The following is an 18372-nucleotide window of genomic DNA, read 5'->3' as shown; positions in this document are numbered from 1 at the left end:
GGTATAAATCTCATAACACTAATACTTAGACTCAACCCCAGGTAACAAAGGTCAATACACACACACACATATCCCGCCATCTCACTCGACATATCCCTGCCAAAAAGAACAAGTCAAGAACATAGCATCCAACGATGCGGAGAAGAACGGTAAAAGAAAAAAAAGAAAAAAAAGAACCATCCAGCCGAAACGCTCATCTAAGAAACCAAAGTCATTTTTGGAAGTAGTAGGTGTCTCTTTTCTCTCTCTCTCCCTGGAGAAAAAAAAATCCCTATTCATACCACCCATTGATAAAATACTCCACAGCACCCCAAGTCCGCCCGTTTTTGCCAAGATAGAAAAAAAGTCACTTTTTTAATGCCATGATGATCCCCTAAAAAAGACGACAACAAGGACAACAAACAAGTACTTAGGAAGAGTCGGCTTTTCTCTTAGAGCGATCGCGCTTCTTTTCCTTGCCGGCCTTTTCAGCCTTCTCGGCCTTTTCAGCTTTTTCCAGGGCGGCATTCTCCTTGTCGCCGTCAGCCTCGGTGTTACGGGTGCTGCGGCTGGACTTTGTCTTCTTCTTGGTGGTGACTGTTTCCTCGGGGACAGGCTCGTCTTCGTGAGGAGAGGCGGGGGCTGGGGCAATGGGCTGGGGCGCGGCCTTTTCCTTCTTCTTCTTGGTATCCTTCTTCACGGGTGTTTCGGCAGCTGCGGTAGTGGTAGGAGCTGGGACTGGGGCTTGTGATGAGCGTGCGCTGGGGAGGGGCACAGGAGTTGAGTTTGTGGCAGCGGGGGCAATGGAGATAGGAGCAGAGTTGCCATTGACGGCGGGAGTCGTCTTCTGGCGCTTGCGTGGGGTCTTTGCGGGTGGAGAGGGAGCTTTGGCGGGTGCCTCTTCCTCGTCCTCTGAAGAGGCATCAGAGTCAGCAGCACCAACCTCGGCTTCAATGTCGGCGTCGTCGGAGCCTTCGTCTTCCTCGACCAATTCAGTGGCCTTGATGCCCTTGTTGGCAATGTACTCGGCCAGTTCGGCCTTGTACTCCTCCATTGAGTTGCGGTAGGACGCCTTCCATTGCTGCGGAATGATTAGCACAGGATGAAAAATTGTGTTGCGCCGAGAAAACATACCTCCTTTTCCTCTTCGGGAAGTTCGTTCCAGCGCTTGTTTACCTCGAGCTGAACAGCATTCTTCTCAATCTGACCGCCCGGAGGAAGGGCAGCCTCGAGATCGGCCTTGACAATGGGACGGGCATGCTGGTGGTAGAGGAAAGCAGCCGTGAGGGGCTTCTTGGGGGCATTGGGGTCCTTTTCCTTCTTTTCGCGCTTGCGCTTCTTGCCCTTGCTGGCCTCGGCGGACTTATCGACGGGAGCAAGGACCTGCTTTGTCTCGTCAACGGCGTTCCTCCCGGCTTCCATGACAGAGGCAGCAACGGCAGCTACATCATTGAAAGGGGGGATCTCGCCCTCCTCGCCGCCGAGGACAGAAGCGCAATGCTTGCGATAGTTTGTCAAGAGGTCGGTAATACCGTGCTGGACGTGGATAAGACCGGCCTGTAGGTTGTGGAGCGAGGCAATGACCTGGTCATGATGGTAAGCTTTTGAACTATGGTTGGCCACGGCCATTTTGTCTGCGCTCCGTGATTTGGGTGGTGTAGAGTGGGCTGGCCGAGTCGCGACAGGTTGCGACAAGGGTGGAGGTTTTGGCAGAAGCGCAGGGAGGGAGGTTGGCAAAGCGGGCATTTCTGGGTCGCGTAGACGAGGCGATTGGAATGATGGCAGTGGGCAGGAAGAGAGAAGGGTGGGTGGCGCGGTGGTGGGCGTTGGCCGTGGGGGATGGGTGGTGTCATTGGCGACCCGGCGACTGAGGCAGGCGCGTCGCGGGTTGAGAAAAACAAGAGTTGAAGGGCATGGAACGTACCGAGTCGCGCGTCTTTTTGTACTCTGCAGTGGAAATCATGAGGTCGCCCGTGGCTTCCTTCTTCTTTGTGGGGGGCGCCATGGTGTGGGTGAAAGGGCGGGTTGGAACGGCGGGTTGGGAGGGGATGGGGATGATGGGGTGGTGGTTGAGAGGGGGGAAGGGCTGCAGAGCTGCGAGGGCAGATGGGGAGGGACGGGACGGGGGCGAGGGCGAGGGCGGGCAGTGGGGAGGGATGGGCTTAAGTGACAGGCGGCCCTCGCTAACCCGTGGCCTGCATTCAGCGCTGTCGGCCGCCCATCCGCCGCCCCAAACACCAACTCGCCCTGCTAACTTTGTTCCTTTTCGCCCGTAACTTGCGCGACGCGTGCCCGTCTGTTATCTATCTCGTATATCCTGCGCATTCATCGTCACCACGCCGCTGCACCCGACTGCATGCACGGTTAGATGGCTGTTTTTATTACTTGCTCCTGTGGCGCGTTCAAACAACAAGATTAATGAAAAAATCTGCCCATCTCCTATTGCGCGTAGTGTAATTACCAATTGCTGTTGTGTTGTGCACTGCATCCCTACTCTGGCTGGCCTTGTGCAGCCAAGTCGCCCTTCAGCCGCCCAGCCAGCCAGCGTTGCTCTGCCTGCCTGCCACAGCTGCCACAGCTGCCACAGCCCCTGCCGCCCACCTCTCTTCGGCGCCTTTGGCGGCACAGTGCTCACCTACACACCCCGTCCTCTTGCAACCATCTGCCCAAACAGCGCCCTGCTTCTGACTACGGCCTGGACGCATCCTCACCAACTACACATACAATATGCCAGCATCACGCACTTTTTTCTGATTCATCATAGTACTGGCAGCCTTTCAACAGCTGTCACTCAGCACGACCACAATCAAGTCGACGTCTTGAATTCATGCTCTACTCTTCAAATCTGCCGCCTTCGCTGACATCAGGGTATACATCGAACCGCCTCTGTCCATACAATGGCACGCCCTTCCGAACCTCCTCAATCTTGCCCGCCTCCAGCTCCTGCATCAGCACACCCTCCTTCTCGTCCAGCTGCTCCATGACCTGCGCATTCGGATCCACTACCATACTATGACCCCAAGCGTTATACTCGGCCTCCATGTCCCGCGCTGGACTGCACAGTCCCACATAGACCTGGTTGTCGGTTGCTCGCGCTCTCGCTAGCAGTTCCCAGTGCAGCGCTCCAGTCGTCAAGTTGAATGCGCCGGGATACAGCAGCAGAAACGCCCCCTTTCTCGCCGCAATCGTAGCCAGCTCCGGAAACCGTATGTCGTAGCATATCGCAATCGCAATCTTGCCATACTCGGGCAGCTCCACCAGCGTAATCTTGTTGCCCGGTGACAGCACCTCGCTCTCCTTGAACCGAATCTTGCCAGGGATATCAATGTCAAACAAATGAACCTTGCGATGCGTCGCAATCAGCTCTCCGCTCGGCGCAAACGTCAGACTCGTGTTGTACAGCTTCTTTGAGTCCTGCTCGTCGCGCTCGGGTATGCTTCCTCCCACCAGATACACCCCCGCATCGCGTGCCAGTTTCGACAGCGCGTGGAACGTTTGCGACTGCGACTCTGATGGCGGCGACGGCCGCAGTGTCTCCGCGTACTTGTCAAAATACTTTGTTCCGTACGGCGAGTTGAAGCATTCCGGCAGCACCACCAGCTTCGCCCCCGCCTTTGACGCCTCGAGAACTTTTTGCCGTGCAGACGTTAGGTTCGCCGCCTTGTCCGCGCCCGACGCCAGCTGGATCAGCGCGAGCTTTAGCGACTTTTTGAGAATCGACGTCATTCTGCTAAACAGCCACAAGCTAGGAAATGCAAAGAAAAAGGAAACAACTGATAGCGGGGCTCAGGCCTATGCACAAACCGCTCGTGTAGGAACTACTAGTCATACCCTCGTGTGTTTTAAACCAGCTGTTGGAGGCGTTGGAGTAGCTTTGGGGTGGGGTAAGTAGTGTGCAGTGGGGCTGACGATGTCATTGCTCGTACTCACGCCATTTCGGATCAAAATCGCCAAGCCCATATGCAGGGCAGGAACTACTGGGTTAGGGTATGGGCATGTTTGCATCCAACCAGAGGTGAGTTGTGTGAGTGAAGCGAGTTTGAAATATGCACATATTATGATTAACTATCTAAATATTTTGCCTTTATATTTTCCTACATTCATGCAGTGACTTTGAGCGTATCGTCTACATCCTCCGTCACTTGAACCTCGTGGCTCTTTTCCAGTTCGGAGAGGATAATCCATGTAGGAAAGACACACAGGACCGTGATGCCAAAGTTGAGTCCAATGCTGACAAAGTGGTTAGCGCCGCCTTCGGATTGCATACTGTCTTGCGTGTTAGCAGTGCCATGTAAAATCATCGCAGGAAAAACTTACGCCCAAGCAATAGTCTGACCCAGGGCCTCGACACCCCTCAGAATACCGGTAAGATGGCTCAGGTTGGAAAGATCCGTGGCGTACTGTCCAACGAGCCAATACAGAAACTGCTGGAATGCCTGACCGCCAAACTGCCAGAAGAAGACGAGTGCATAGCTCTTTCCGAATCCGCCCCGGAACCAGTCGAACACGGGTGCCTCGGGGGCGTCGTAAAACTGCTTCTGCAGGATAGTCGCCCAGATCCAAGTTCCGACCAGAATGGTAACGATGGCGCAGAATGCAATGCGGCCGCGCGTCTTGATGTGAATCTTTTGGTTGTCGAGCAAAAACGCAATGATGAATGACGAGAAGATTCCGGCAAAGTTTGTGAAGAAGCTAGAGAAGGCGCGGGAGCGGACGGTGAAGTAGGTGGTGAGCCAGGTGCTCATGAAGCCGTTGTAGAAATAACTGATGAAAAAGGCAGGCAGCAACAGCAGGATACGTCGGCTGATGAACTGCTTGCCTACCGCCTTGAACTCTGCTCCCCACGTAGCTGCGCGCTCAACCACGATCCGCGTACCATCGCGTCGCCACACTTTGTCTGCTGGGCTGAGGCAGAGTGCGACAGGGAGACCCAGACACATGATGACGATGAAGACAATGTATGTCGTCGAGGACACTGAGCCCACAGTCTTCTTGTTCGCGTTCAAGCCCAGATTGATGGATCCGCCGACAATCGGTCCCAGAGCCTTTGCCGTCTGCCAGATAGCCAGGTAGAAAGCGCGGTCGCCCGGTGAGGGATATCCAATGATGATAGCCGCTTCCGCCGCCCAGAAGAATCCTGCACTGATTCCACACAGCGCAGATCCAAATAGCATAAACCAGGTATTCGCCGACACATTGTTCGTGTACAGTCCAGCGCCATACAACGGGTACCCAATCGCTCCCAGCGCAAGTCCATACTTGAGTCCAATCCGATTGTTAATCGCTCCGGCGGCAACACACACAATGGCGAAGAGTCCGTATACCAGGGCATTAGCTGCGGATACCGCGTAGGGCTCTGCTGCTCCACCGGCACCCAGTCCTCCAAGTGCATCCCACATGCCCGGCGCCGTGAACGAGACTCCGCATGCTACGAGGATCTGGAATGGAACCGATCGGAAAAAGGGACCGGACCCCTTGGGTCCTGAAAGCGACGATGTGGAGGACATGTCGAGGGATGTGTGGGGAGAACTAAGGAAAAAGAAGGGTGAAGATTGATGAACCACAGGATAACTGGAGAGACAAGGGCTCAAGTATATATACACATGAAGCATAAACTACGTAAGAAACCTTGCACCCCATCCAATTGTCCCAACAAATCAAAAAAAAATCCAAGACCATGCCGTCTTTCTTTCTCTTGGCTAGGTCTAGAAACCACGCACTCACCCGTTTCCCCAATTTTTTGTTTTGGCCTTGGTTGTGGTTGCACTGATGAAGGGGTTGCGGGCTCGAAAAAAACCCTCGATGATTGTTTTACAATGGGGCAAAAGCACGACATCTGCGCTAAGTGCAAAAATGTTCTCTCCAACGACACACGTCGACCCTTCCGCGCCCCCTGGCACTTACTCGCGTCCGCTCACCTCCAGCATTAAAACTTTGTAATTTATCAAGTCAATTTTTTTTGCGCCGTGGCTTGTCGGATGGATTCGCTTTTTTGTCGGGTTATGGGGGTTGTTGTATGGAGCAACGCAGTTCCCCCCCCCCCCGTGCGGGAATTCGGAATTCAGGGCCCCCAAGCACGTTCTTTATTGGGGTTATGCATGTGTAAGTTTTGGAAGCCCCGCATGGCGAGTTGTGGAGTAGGGATTGGGTCGTGAGTTTGCTGTGTAGGTTATGTACGGCTCTAAAGGGGGTAATAGACTAGGTAGGAAACTCTTTATTCTGAGTTTGGGGGCTTGATTGGAATTATGGATACGACGAGTTATCCTTTCTTGCATGTCTTATTTGTAATATGGGCTAGGGCTTCTTGGTATATTCTTTGTATTATTATTGGAACAAGAAGTTCAATCGGATGGAGCAAGAAAAGGAGTACATTGGCTATTTTGCATCGTCCTCTTTGCTCCGTGCGTCAATGTAATGTGTTACGTTTATCAGATACGCATATGCTTTCTCGATTATACGCAGTCCACGATTTCAGATATCCAGCTATAGCATAGATACTAGTCGTAAATTGATGAGAGTACGTTGGGTTGGGGTCGCCAAGGATGCCCTACTTAGTCCACGTGATCGGACCTACATTAATCCGACTTTTCACCAATGCTCTTTGGAAACGTCGATTTTTCTAATTTTCTACGGATTTGAATTACCAATCCCCATTTTTCTGGCACATACGGCCATAGATTCAAGAAATTTAGCCATCCCGTTCGATCTGGCCTATACAAGCTTGAAATCGGCGGATTAGTAGTCAGGTGGGTGACCACTGGCGAATCCCCGCTGTCGTATGTTTTTGAAAAACTTTTTCATTTTTATGATTTTTTTGCTTAAACACGTGATACATCTTGGCATCCGGAAAGTAGTTTTTCCAGATCGTAGTATTATGCCCCACTATACCCAACCAGTGCTCACTATTCCCACATCACCGAATGCGGCCCACGGTTCCTAGTGCATCCGGACCGTTTTTGGACAGATGCAGCTGGATTCGTAACGAACGAGAGCAGTAAGCCTACAGCTACCAATACCACTACTGCTGCTAATACTACCTAGTACTCCAATTCCACTAGCTACCTCATGAATAGTCTCGTGTTGTACTCACTCGCCGTCACCAAACAGCATGCGCATAGTAATCATTTAGCTACAGTCATCAATAACCAGAAATCCAACTATTCGCACAACAGAACATTTGGTGGCAGGATTTTTCTTTCATAAAATTCTACATGTATTTTTCGCTTTTCAACATCTACGTATAGATCTAACAATTCCTCGAACATCCAAAGGGAAACGGCAAGACTGCAGGAGACTTGTATCCCCCCTCAGCTACACTCCTCACTCCAAAAATCACATTATCCTTGTGAATGGTAGCAGAGGTAAGATTGTACCAGGTTACATTGCCAACATCAATGACATTCGTCCAATGCGCCTCGTTTGTCTCACGGTATAGGATTTCGTATCCTTGAACAGGCAGACCTTCAGGTGCAGTCCACCTGAACTGACTAAAGTTGTCAGACGAAGTGGTATTAATACCGACGTTTGTTGGTACACTGGGTGCGTTTGCAAGGCTCCACATAGTGCTTGCGACAACCTTTGCGGCGCGAGTGTTGTACTCAAAGTCGAGCCACTCGACCAAGTCGCCGTACTGTTTGCCGTTGCGTACAGTGACATTCTGGTGCTGTTGAGTGTAGTCTTCGTTCGGCTGCACAAAGCGTACGCCTGTGTACCCGGCTTCGAGAAAAGGGCGATGGTCGCCTCCGCGACTGTATCGATCCAGACGATAAATGAGACGCACAGTCATTTCGGTCCAAGAATTGGACGCGACTTCGTAAATATGTCGACCGAGGTTACGCGCCGGGCTATCGTTCTCACCGCCAATACTAAGACGCGACCTAGTCCGTGTAGCATTCTCCGTCAAGGGCGTGCCTTCGCAAAAGAGACGAATATTGTAAGGATCGACAGTGCCATCCTCGGCTTTGGAGTTGCCTACCATGTCAAGGTTAATCATGCCGGCTACATTGACAGAAGCATTCTTGTAGGTCTGTGCCAGATTTTCCGCGCCGAGGAGGCCTTGCTCCTCGCCTGCAAAGGCAGTGAACACAATGGTCGACCTGGGCTTGTAGTGCGCAAAGATGCGGGCGAGCTCTAGGGAAACGGCAACCCCGGATGCATCGTCAACAGCACCTGGAGCATCTCCCTGGTAGTCGATCGGGTCGCTATTGCGGGAGTCGTAATGTCCACCAGTGACATATAACCGGTCTGGGTCCTCGCTTCCCTTTAGTGTCGCAACCACCGTGGTAATGTTGACTGGAAAGATGATTCGCTCATTGTCCCCAGGGTACTTGGTGAAGCTATTCCAGTCGACAGTCATCCTCCCCTCACTTGCATCAGCTGCTTCTTGAAATCGTGCTGTCAGCCATGTCCTCGCTGCGCCTATGCCTCGGTTCGGATCAGTCTGACTCGACAGAGTATGGCGTGTGCCAAACGAAGCAAGCTTCCGAATGGTGGCTTCAATGTTGTCCCGGGATATCTGCGAAAGAATGTCCTGGAGCTCCTCGCCGGGCAACTGCTGCTCTAGCGGCTTTCCCACGACTGGCGCTGGCCATTGCTCGGTGCTGGGGAATTGATGAGGATGGCGGGGGTGGATTGGTGTGGAGACGGCGCCTTGGAAGAGGGCTACCGCATAAACGGCGAGAACCGAGGCCGACCACATGGTGAAGGACGGAAATTACACTGGCAAAGTCTACCGAGCCCATCCGTTCTCCATATTGATTGATTTATATATCGTCAATGTCGCCATTCCACTCTCCACAAGAGCCATTCGCCTCCGGTATCGCCATTTTTTCACGTCACTGAACAAGATATCGCAATCGAAGAGACGCGTATTTAGCTTTGGCAGCGGGGGACGGTGTAGATCTGTGTTGTATGGGGAAGCTCGTAATGCTACCAAGGCGCCAAATGGGGACTGGGGTTAACGTCGGCAATCGATTGTAGCCTTGCTGGAGTTTTTGCTTGGCAACGGCAGCCATCAGATACGGCTGTTTCCGTCAACTGCCGAAGAAGTACCATTGGAACTGACAACAAGTAGGCTCGAGCTTGCAAGACGGTTAGACATCGAGTCGTGCAGCAGAAGGATCTCGCCGATGGCTGTAGAGGCAATTTGATTATGTTCGGTAATAAGGACTGTTACTTGCATACTTACTTGAAACCGTGCATAGAGTACATGTGTGTCTAGCATGAAGCGTGGCTCACACAAGGCTGGGTGATTGGATCTACAGTTTTCACACGCACACCAGGCCTGCGACTCTAACCAGAAGCAAATAGGAAGGTAGTGTCAGCCCTTGGCATGACGTCAGGCGCCTAACAGGTACACAACACACAACACACAACTCTACACAATTCTGCACAACCTTACGCTCCAAGCACTTGTCAAGTCAACATGTCGTTTACCCAGCGAGAGAATTCCTTGGTTTTATGATGTTATTTAACTGATACGAGGAAAGAACAAGATACAGCACAGCCCTCACAATTCACTCGCTATTTGATAATGGCCATGGCCGCGGCCCCCATACGCATGACTTGTTCCCATCTCGGCCCGACCAATGACACAGTAACCCAATTTCCACATTGCGCACCACTAGTTCACACTCACTCAATTGGTTTCCTATTTGTTTAGGTAGTGCCCTCCATAACCACGTGTGCGGTTCCTGGGGCTTGCTAACGCGAACAAGAAGGTCGGGCGTACAGCATCACTGGATCCTTAAGCAGATCCCAGAAGCAGGAACCCACAAGAAAGGCTCGGCGCGCCATCCTGCACATCAATATACACAACGGAGATCAGACGGACAACCACTGGTCAACGTGAAGTGTGCTCCTCTACCCATTGGACGCCGAGCCGGTTGTTGACCAGGGTGGCAGTGTGCATCAACGGACATGAACACTGGAATAGTAGTTCAAAAAGAGGAGTTAAGATTCGATGACAATGGATTTTGACGCATGTGGAAAGAGGCTGGGTAGTTGTAATCGATCGTATACGGCCACGATGGGACACCTGCCATGGCAGACGAGTCAGCCACCAGGTACAAAAGGCGACATGTGGTAGCAGTTAATTTCGAATCACCGCAGCACATCAACTCTTCTTCTCAGCTACAAAATACATTTCATTCGCTTTTACTTTCTATTCTTATACCCAATATCATTCATCATGAAGACCTGCGCTCCCTCTCTCCTCGCTCTCGCGGCACTAGCCTCGACTACGCTCGCCGCTCCAACACCCGCCCAGGACTACAGCTTCCCCATTACCGACATCATTGACACCGGTCTCACTGTTGACGAGTACGCTGCAAAGCTCGTCAATGAGGGCGTCGAGGCTCGCGATCTTGCCAAGCGTCAATACAACAGTGACACCTACAACCAACTGACCGATGGTACCGCTTGCCGCCCAATCTCTCTTATCTGGGCCCGTGGTACCAGCTCCCCCGGAAACGTTGGTGCTGCCGGAACCGAAGGCCCCGTCTTCTTCAACGCCGTTGCCGCCCGTGTAGGAGGAACCGGCCAATTGGCTATCCAGGGTGTCAACTACGCCGCCAACGTTATCGGCTTCTTGGCCGGAGGTGATGCCGCGGGCGCTACTTCCATGTTCAACTTGATCAACCAGGTAAGTTTGCCATTATACTACTGATATATCATACATCGCCACTCACACTTTCTTACAGACCGCATCCCGCTGCCCCAACACCAAGATTGTCGTCTCAGGCTACTCTCAGGGCGCCCAGCTCGTCCACACCGCTACCCAGCGTCTCACTGCCGCCCAGGCTGCACGCGTCTCCGCCGTTGTAACATTCGGTGATGCAGACCGCGACGAGTCGTTTGGCGTTCTTCCCGCCTCCAAGACTCTTATCATCTGCCACGAGGGCGACAACATCTGCGATAACGGTATCATTATCACTCCCCAGCACAGCAACTATGAGCAGGATGCTCCTCAGGCCGCTGATTTTGTTGCTGCTCGTGTTTTGTAAGCGGTTGATAAGGGAGAAAATAGGGGGGGTATGGGATGAGGAGATTTTCTTTATGGATTTATGAAATTTATGGGAGCAACGCTACCACATTTGTTGGTTTTGTGTGCTGGGAAAAACTTTACTATTCGATGTTTATAGGTTTCAATTTATATTGAATCATTTTTTTTTTCATTTCTAAATCAGTGCGTAAGATGATTGAGATATGTGACGGAAAACCTATGAATAGCGCAATTCACCTTGAAAGATGTTCTTTCGCCAAGAGCATCATTTATCCTACAGTATACTCACTAGGTATTATATTTTCCAACTTCAACACATGGTATTCACTACCTTTGTTTCAATCTCGCATATAGTCACAAAGTATCACACTTGCATGGCTGATCGGAATAGGCAGTTGCAATCAACATGAATATGTGTTTGGGACCCTGCATATAGGACTAGACTGGTCGCAGCCAATAAGGAAAAGCTGCCCAAACACGTATGTGTTAGTTGCTATAGGGAATGACTATCTGCCATAATATTTGAGTTGCGTTTTTTCCGTCATGAGATATAGATGTTAAGCACATCCAGCTGCAGTATTCGCAGTATAGATGATTTTCAAATATACCATAACCTGACGCTATAAATCTTGTCTAACTAGTTAGTATATTTAAGCAATAAACACATGCAAGGGCTGATGGTCTATAGCAGGTATTGTCCGAACGTACGCATCCAGACTAACGCGAAAACAGTTCTCAGGGTATGACATAGGATGATAACAACCGATTCATCAATTCATATAAATACATCCCTCCCCGGCTTCAGGTACAAAGGGAATCCTTGTAATTAGATGTGAGTGTCGTGTCATAGTTTATATCAGAGAATAAATGTAGTTAGTCAGACTTGAGCGGGTATTTATATTGTACTTTTTGGTCGATCGACATAAGTATGTAAAACTCTCTCTCTCTCTCCCTCCTTCCATTACTCACATTATGGCCTTCTGCTTCTTTGTTGTGCTAGTCCGGTTGCAAGATTGGGACATAGCCGGGGAGCGAACAAAAGCAATTGCTTCTTCACTAGTGCGACACCAATGATTCAAGAAGAGTATTGTAATTGGGTGCAAACGAGTAATGGCTACTATATACGATCGATGATTATATCAGTGGAGATGGTCCCGGAGTAAAAAGACCGAGTGAGGCGAATCAGGAACAGCCGGCCCTGTCGTGTCAAATTTGTAAAGCTATTAGTTCCCAAGACATACAGCCTAGTAAAGGTACAGGGAGAGGAGTGGCAGTCTTCAGAAATCCACATTGAATCAGAACCGAAAAATACGAAGAAGACACCGTATACAGGTAAGGGAGAGGCCGCGTGGAGGATGAGCGTACTGCGTATGTAAGTATGTACGACGGACGGACGGGCACCAAGAATAAACCGGCGACGGAACGGTAGGGCCGATCCTCGGCACGGGATTCCATGCTCTCCACACAGGGCGGGCATGGCACGGAATGTTAGTAAGTATGTAAGTACCCACGGTCCACCCAGTCAGGCAGACGTCTCTTCTTGAGGAGCCGTTTTGACCCCTTGCGTCTGTCCCGGGATGCTTTTGTCTCATGGAAGATGAGTCGGGCTCCCCCCGGCTGCAGCGTCTAGCAAGGAAAGGGTGATGCAGCAGTTGTCCAGCGCAAAGCTTGGCGTGCATAGGACCATGAGCGGTTTGGCGCAGGCGTGCAGGACAGAAATGCAGTGTGCAGTGGAACACTGGGAGCTGGACCAGTCGTTCCTCGTGCATGCTTCGTCCCGCGGCATCCATGTCTCGAGGACTTGCTGCGGGCCCCGGAAAGACGGACGGGGACCTATGGGGAGGCTTTGTGCCCATGCGTGGTGAGAGAGACAACTCAGCTGCCGCTTTTTTTCCTTCTTTCTTTGCTGGGAGATGAGAGAGATTGATTGCGGCAGGCTTATCGTGCCCTCTCTCTCTCTGATCCTTTTCTTCTCCTTGTTTGACAGCAACGAAGACGGGCGGTGATGGGCTTGCTCTGCCCTTGTTTTGTCGGTGGAGGCGACAGGCTGCCATCGGGAGCCGATGGAGGGACCTAGTGTCGTGTGTTAAGTTTTCCGGCGAGGCGAATGAGTGGGCCAGGCGTGGTCGAAGAACAAAAAACTGGAGATGGGTCGGTGTGTGTGGGTGAGGCGCATGGCCGCTTCAGGGTCTGGTCCCTGCTGCTCGATGGGTGGCATTCTGTTACGATGCAGAATGAAATGGCGACAACCAAACGTGCATGCGTTGGCGGTGAATGGGTGTGGGCGTGTGAGAGGAACGTGGTTGCATGCGGCTTATATGCCACCCAGCGCCCCTTTGCCTGTCGCCGACTTGACTGTGTCTTTGGTCTTCTGGACGTCGTGATCCTCGTGCTCGCCCTCCCTCTCCCCTCTCCCCTCGCTCCCCCGTCTCGGTCTCGGACTCGTGGCTCGCTCTTCGCCCCCTCCTGTCCCTTCCCCCTTACCGGTTGTGTGGTCGTCGTGTTCCGGCCCACGGCAGCACGTCGCCATTGCATCGCCGTGCCGCATTCTCGTCACAAACGCCGCACTTGGCCCTTACTATCCCGACCAAATTTCCCATCAGAAAAAGCCGGGGTGGTCGTCGTCTCCTTCTTGTGGCCCGCAGCGATCTGCAGCATAGCGTGTGGAGCAGCCATAAGACGCCGCAGCCCTTTGCTCGCTCTCTCTCGCCTTACTATAGAACGATCTGCACACACCGAAAGCCTCGCGCCCATTGAAATCCCGCCCAGATCCCCGTCTTCCAGATCCAGCACTCGCAAGCGCAAGGGCTGTCGGCCAAAAGTCAGCTGGGCAGCTGTCAGGTACCCGGGGCACACGCTTATCCACGAAGCGTCTGACACTAGTGGGAGAGCTAGACAGGCGCAGAAACGTGGGCAGGTAGAGAGGCAAAACAGCGGTCACGCCCGAGGTCAGCATACACACACTGCGCCCTCACTCACACACCAACAAGACCAGTCAGGCCAGCAGAGAAGCGGCGGCTGAACAGGTCACGCCTCAAGCAGCAGCAACAGCGACCAAGACGACGTCCATCTATCCACCCTCATCTCGCTCTTTCTCACCATCCCCCTCAACACACCCGCTCACCCACCCACTCACCCACGGACTTCCCCCGGCGCGCACCCTGCCACCGTCCGCAACAACACTCACCCACGCCTTCACCTCGCCTCCCTTCCTCACTCTCACACTCACACGGCGAGAATACAATAAACCCAGCCGCATAACCAACACACCCACACCCCCACACCCATACACCACCCACACATCCACACCGCGACCATGCATCGCAAAAGCCCCATCAGCGTGCTTGTCTACAACACGCTCTTCCCCACGCCCTCGCCCACAGACCCGCCCTCCTTCTCCGCCCACCTCTCCAAGAACCTCGTCGGTGAGGTCCGCATCGAAACTGCAAACTTCTACGGCTCGCTCGACACAATCGAGGCGCGCTACCCAGGTCTCAACTACGCCTTCCAACCGCACCGGAAACGCCTCGGCCGCTTCCCGCACCACAGGCGCCTGTTCGACGCCTTTGACAAACTCGGCTTGACAGAGGCAGAGATCCAGGGCTTCTGCCGGTGGGAAGGCACACTCTGGGCGCGCGAACGATATGAGCGCGACGAAGGCGTGCGAGTAGTCGATACGACGGGTGTGGAGATCGGCGCCTGGGTAGACCGGCGATCACATTATGCGCGGACAGGACCCGGCATTAACATAAAGACGGACATTGAGGTTGAAATCGAGCAACTCCAGCACCAGCGCAGCGATCACAATGCCCGAGCATCATCCTCAAATATCACCACCACTTCGTCGGCCAGGCTCCCCACACAGCACGACACTGAAATGCCAGATTCACCCACGACAACCACGTCGTCCAACGGTGGCAACTCGGAAGACGAAAACGAGCACGATTCCTCTGCGTCGTCGTCGGAAGAAGACGAAGAACTCCCCCATCTCAACTCATCCATCGGCTTCTCGCTCAACGCCCGCCTCCTCCACGCCGCCGCCCTGCGCGAATCCAGTACAGCAGCCGGCTCCTCGCCTGCCGCAGCCCTCAGCAACATTCCCATGGACCCGGAGTGGGAGCAGTATCTCAAAGAGGCCTCTGAGCGTGGCGAGCTCAACATTGACGCTACCCGCGAGGCGCTACGGACCATGGCGGGCCAGATTGCCCAGCTCCACCAGAGCAGCGTCGAGGCCGAGGGCAGCGAAGCTATTACCCAGACGTTTCAGCCGCCTGCTGCGCCGCTGGCTTAGCATCGCCACGGTGGCTTCGACAGCGCGCTCGTCGATGCGCTGCTTCTTATGTTTTGTATGAATTGAGAGACAACTACCCCGAGAAAGAGAAGGGAAGAAAACTGTGTGGAGAAAGTAAGGGAAAGAGACGGTTTTGTTGTGACACACTACCAATTTCCTCCTTGTTCCCCAACCAAACCCAACTGTTTTCAAAGCTGGACTAAGATGAGGGACCGGTTATTCTTGTCAGAGTCTGAACGATGTCGATGATTGCTTGTTTTTTTATTGTTATTCCCACCCCTTTTTTGGTTTCACAAACTTACCTTTTTTCCTGGGGTTTTTTGTCACTCGCAACACGGAATCTCATGTGTTCACCACCTTTTGTGCCAGCAGAGTGACCGCTTCCCCTCCTCTCCCCCTTTCCCCTCTCCTCCACAACTGGTTTCCTCCCCTTATTTCCCCCATGGTTTTTCTTCTTCTTTTTAGTTGTTTTCTGCAACTTGCACACTGCATGGCGTTTTTCTTTCTCTCCCGTTTTGCTGTCCTTTGGTCTCTTTTTTTCAACTTTTTGTTCACATCATCTTCCCTTGGGAGAAAGGGCAGGGCAGGGGCGTCTTTTGTAAAGCTGTGTTTTCTGTTACTTGTTTTTGGGTCTTTTTCTTCTTCTCTTCTTCTCTCGGCAAAGGGAAGGCGATGCGGGAGGAGAGTAAGGGAAAGAATTGAGATGCATATGTGCATTTCGTGAGATATCCCACAACTTTTCACTGGAGCAGCTTTTTTTCTTACTGTTCCTGTTCTTTGTTGTCCCCTTGCCGCAGGGGGGGTAATCATTTGGGAGTTTAACTCGTGTGTTTTTTTTTGTCTAGTCTGTTTGTTTGTTTGCTTGCTCGTGCTTCAATATAGACTTTTGCTCGAATGCTCTGGATGAGCAACGGGCGGGGAAGGGGAAGGAAGGGGGGCAAATATAAGATGCTCGGGCACAGGCATGGCCACACAGTCATAATCAATTGGATTTCAATCCTTTCCAACCACAGTTGAAGCATGCTATCGTTATTTTCGTTATACTCTGTCGTCCTTCGTACTCTCTGAACATGATTTGAACATCTGTCGAGAGGCCAGTTCGACAGCATCTATTAAACTCATGTCTTGACCTATCCCTCTCATTCGCATGCAAACCATCGTGATTGCACATCTTGTATTTACGTTTCCTATGATGCAACACTCATTCAAGCTGCTGGGCAGCCAGGGACCGCCTGTTATTCATCTTGTCTTGTCATGTGTGCCTTGACGCACTAGCAACCGTTCTCTATCGTCGTCCCAAGTGTAGGCCAAATCCAGCAGACCCCCGCTTGTTGCCCCTAGTCACTCTGCCGCTACCCCCTTCGTCGTCAATCTCCATGGCATCGTCGCCCATGAGATTCCGCTTGCCATTGTTCTTCTCGTCGCTGGCCTGCATGGCTGCTTCAAACGCACGCTCCTTCTTTCTGCGTAGCTTTTCCCGATCCAATGCCTCCTGCCTAACTTTCGCAGCTTGAGCCTCGAGATCGGCAAGTGCAGAGTCGCATCGCTGTGACCATGACTGGAGTGTGTTCTGGAGGGCGGGCAGGGACCCAGGCGCGAGATCTCGCAGCGGCGAAATGGATGTGACGGAGACGAGGGAATGGGCAGGGTCGAGGGTTGCTGTGATGAGGCCAGAGTAGATGGCGGTAGTAATCAGCTCTTCAAGAGCGCGGGGTGTAGGCAGCTCGAGGGACGTCATAAGGTGTTTGTAGGTAAGGGTAGTGTGGGAGTGAGAGAGGGGCAACAGGGAAAGAAGCAAGAGCTTCTGGTGTTGCTGTGCTGAGAGCTTTGGGAGATTGGGTTGTGCTAAAGATTGTCAGTCCAAGAAGGTCCTGTGTGTATGTACAGCAGTGAGTGTTGACGCACCCTTGTAGTCGGCCCAAGTTCCCCAGGCAAAGACCTCGAGCAGGGTGAGATACGGGCCATACTCTTCCGAAGTCCGGAGGTTCTGGATGTTTGGCGTCTGCAGCAGCTCGGCGAATACATAAGTGTTGGGTGCGCTCGTGGCTTGCACAATCAAGTCCGATGCAGCTCGTGGGGAAGTGGCCGACTTGCTGAGGGCGAGAAAAGGCTCGAGAGCATTGAGGGCCTTTGTTTGCTCCATGGCGAGGGAGATGTGGTTGGAGTTATTATGATTATCTGTAAATATGGAAAGCAAGTCGATGTCTTATCTCAGTGGTGGAGAAGGCGAGCAAATAGCGATGTGGTGAGGGTACGTACAAACATACCGTACCGCCCAGGCAGCTGCAGTCGCAGTCGCGGTCGCGATTTCCCCGCCAAACGGGCGTCTGCCCCACTTCCACCTCGACAGCAACCTGTCTCTCCATCTCCCTCTCTCTGTCTCCCTCTGAGGACAGGGAAGGCTTTCCCACCCGTTCTGCCGCACACGACAAGACTACAATATTGAGCCGGGTCCACTTCTGTCAACAGAACACGTTCTCGGTAAGCGGCGTATTCTTTTTGCTACAAAAGAACCCACACGGCGATCCGCCACACGGGCGTCCAATCTCCTCAGCCTGGGCACGCCCAGCATGGCTCTCCGCCCCATCAAAACGAACGAGATGTACTTCACAACAACGTTGTGAAAAAAAGTATGCTCTATTGTCATTACAGATATACTCGTGTATACAGATCCACAGATTTTGTATACACAATAAGTTTATTTGAGTGCGTAGTGTTTGGGCTGGAAGAACTTGAGACGCGGCAATGTTTAATGGGGCACTTTTCATTACACTACTTATTTCAGCCCACCAAGAGATCCTTCGCCCACGAGAGTAAGCTGTAGTGGCTGGAGTCAGGCTTGCAGACCGCTGCGGATTGAAGCTGAGTAGCGTGTCAGACGCGATACGAACACTGCCTTCTTCCAACAAAGTACACACAATAGCAACGCGCCAAACCATGACTGTATCCCTTGGAGCGCCTCGAATGTCAGTAATAGTAGCAGAAGGTGAAGCTTCCCCTGTAACACCTGAGCTTCATATTACCCGCATGTTTTAGAAACCTGCCTGTTTCAGCGCGCTACCGCCAAGCAGAAACAGTTATCGCATGCGAAGATCCACGG

The 18372-nt window shown here is 52.3% G+C and overlaps 7 protein-coding genes across 7 annotated transcripts; 2 read left to right on the top strand and 5 right to left on the bottom strand.

Annotated features, from left to right (window-relative positions):
- Positions 1-409: 409 nt before the first annotated feature.
- On the bottom strand, positions 410-1984 carry COCCADRAFT_39005 (uncharacterized protein; the record flags this gene model as incomplete). The annotated part of the gene is made up of 3 exons (XM_007716690.1): positions 410-1060; positions 1114-1563; positions 1904-1984. 3 exons carry the CDS (start codon positions 1982-1984, stop codon positions 410-412), a joined length of 1182 nt encoding a protein of 393 aa, XP_007714880.1.
- An 827-nt stretch (positions 1985-2811) lies between these two features.
- Positions 2812-3705, bottom strand: COCCADRAFT_102928 (uncharacterized protein; the record flags this gene model as incomplete). The annotated part of the gene is made up of 1 exon (XM_007716689.1): positions 2812-3705. One exon carries the CDS (start codon positions 3703-3705, stop codon positions 2812-2814), a length of 894 nt encoding a protein of 297 aa, XP_007714879.1.
- A 374-nt stretch (positions 3706-4079) lies between these two features.
- On the bottom strand, positions 4080-5486 carry COCCADRAFT_7189 (uncharacterized protein; the record flags this gene model as incomplete). Its single annotated transcript, XM_007716678.1, has 2 exons — positions 4080-4245; positions 4297-5486. 2 exons carry the CDS (start codon positions 5484-5486, stop codon positions 4080-4082), a joined length of 1356 nt encoding a protein of 451 aa, XP_007714868.1.
- Positions 5487-7225: 1739 nt separating this feature from the next.
- Positions 7226-8677, bottom strand: COCCADRAFT_7188 (uncharacterized protein; the record flags this gene model as incomplete). The annotated part of the gene is made up of 1 exon (XM_007716677.1): positions 7226-8677. The coding sequence occupies one exon, from the start codon at positions 8675-8677 to the stop codon at positions 7226-7228; it is 1452 nt and encodes a 483-aa protein (XP_007714867.1).
- A 1491-nt stretch (positions 8678-10168) lies between these two features.
- On the top strand, positions 10169-10982 carry COCCADRAFT_102899 (carbohydrate esterase family 5 protein; the record flags this gene model as incomplete). Its single annotated transcript, XM_007716688.1, has 2 exons — positions 10169-10621; positions 10680-10982. The coding sequence occupies 2 exons, from the start codon at positions 10169-10171 to the stop codon at positions 10980-10982; spliced, it is 756 nt and encodes a 251-aa protein (XP_007714878.1).
- A 3315-nt stretch (positions 10983-14297) lies between these two features.
- Positions 14298-15272, top strand: COCCADRAFT_102875 (uncharacterized protein; the record flags this gene model as incomplete). Its single annotated transcript, XM_007716687.1, has 1 exon — positions 14298-15272. The coding sequence occupies one exon, from the start codon at positions 14298-14300 to the stop codon at positions 15270-15272; it is 975 nt and encodes a 324-aa protein (XP_007714877.1).
- Positions 15273-16557: 1285 nt separating this feature from the next.
- COCCADRAFT_7185 (uncharacterized protein) lies at positions 16558-17415 on the bottom strand (the record flags this gene model as incomplete). The annotated part of the gene is made up of 2 exons (XM_007716676.1): positions 16558-17117; positions 17178-17415. 2 exons carry the CDS (start codon positions 17413-17415, stop codon positions 16558-16560), a joined length of 798 nt encoding a protein of 265 aa, XP_007714866.1.
- Between the last annotated feature and the right edge of the window lie 957 nt (positions 17416-18372).

This window comes from Bipolaris zeicola (genome assembly GCF_000523435.1).
Source record: "Bipolaris zeicola 26-R-13 unplaced genomic scaffold scaffold_149, whole genome shotgun sequence".
Classification (NCBI taxonomy): Eukaryota; Fungi; Ascomycota; class Dothideomycetes; order Pleosporales; family Pleosporaceae; genus Bipolaris; species Bipolaris zeicola.
Note: the sequence above shows the minus strand (reverse complement) of the source record. Positions and strands in the feature narration are given on the sequence as shown.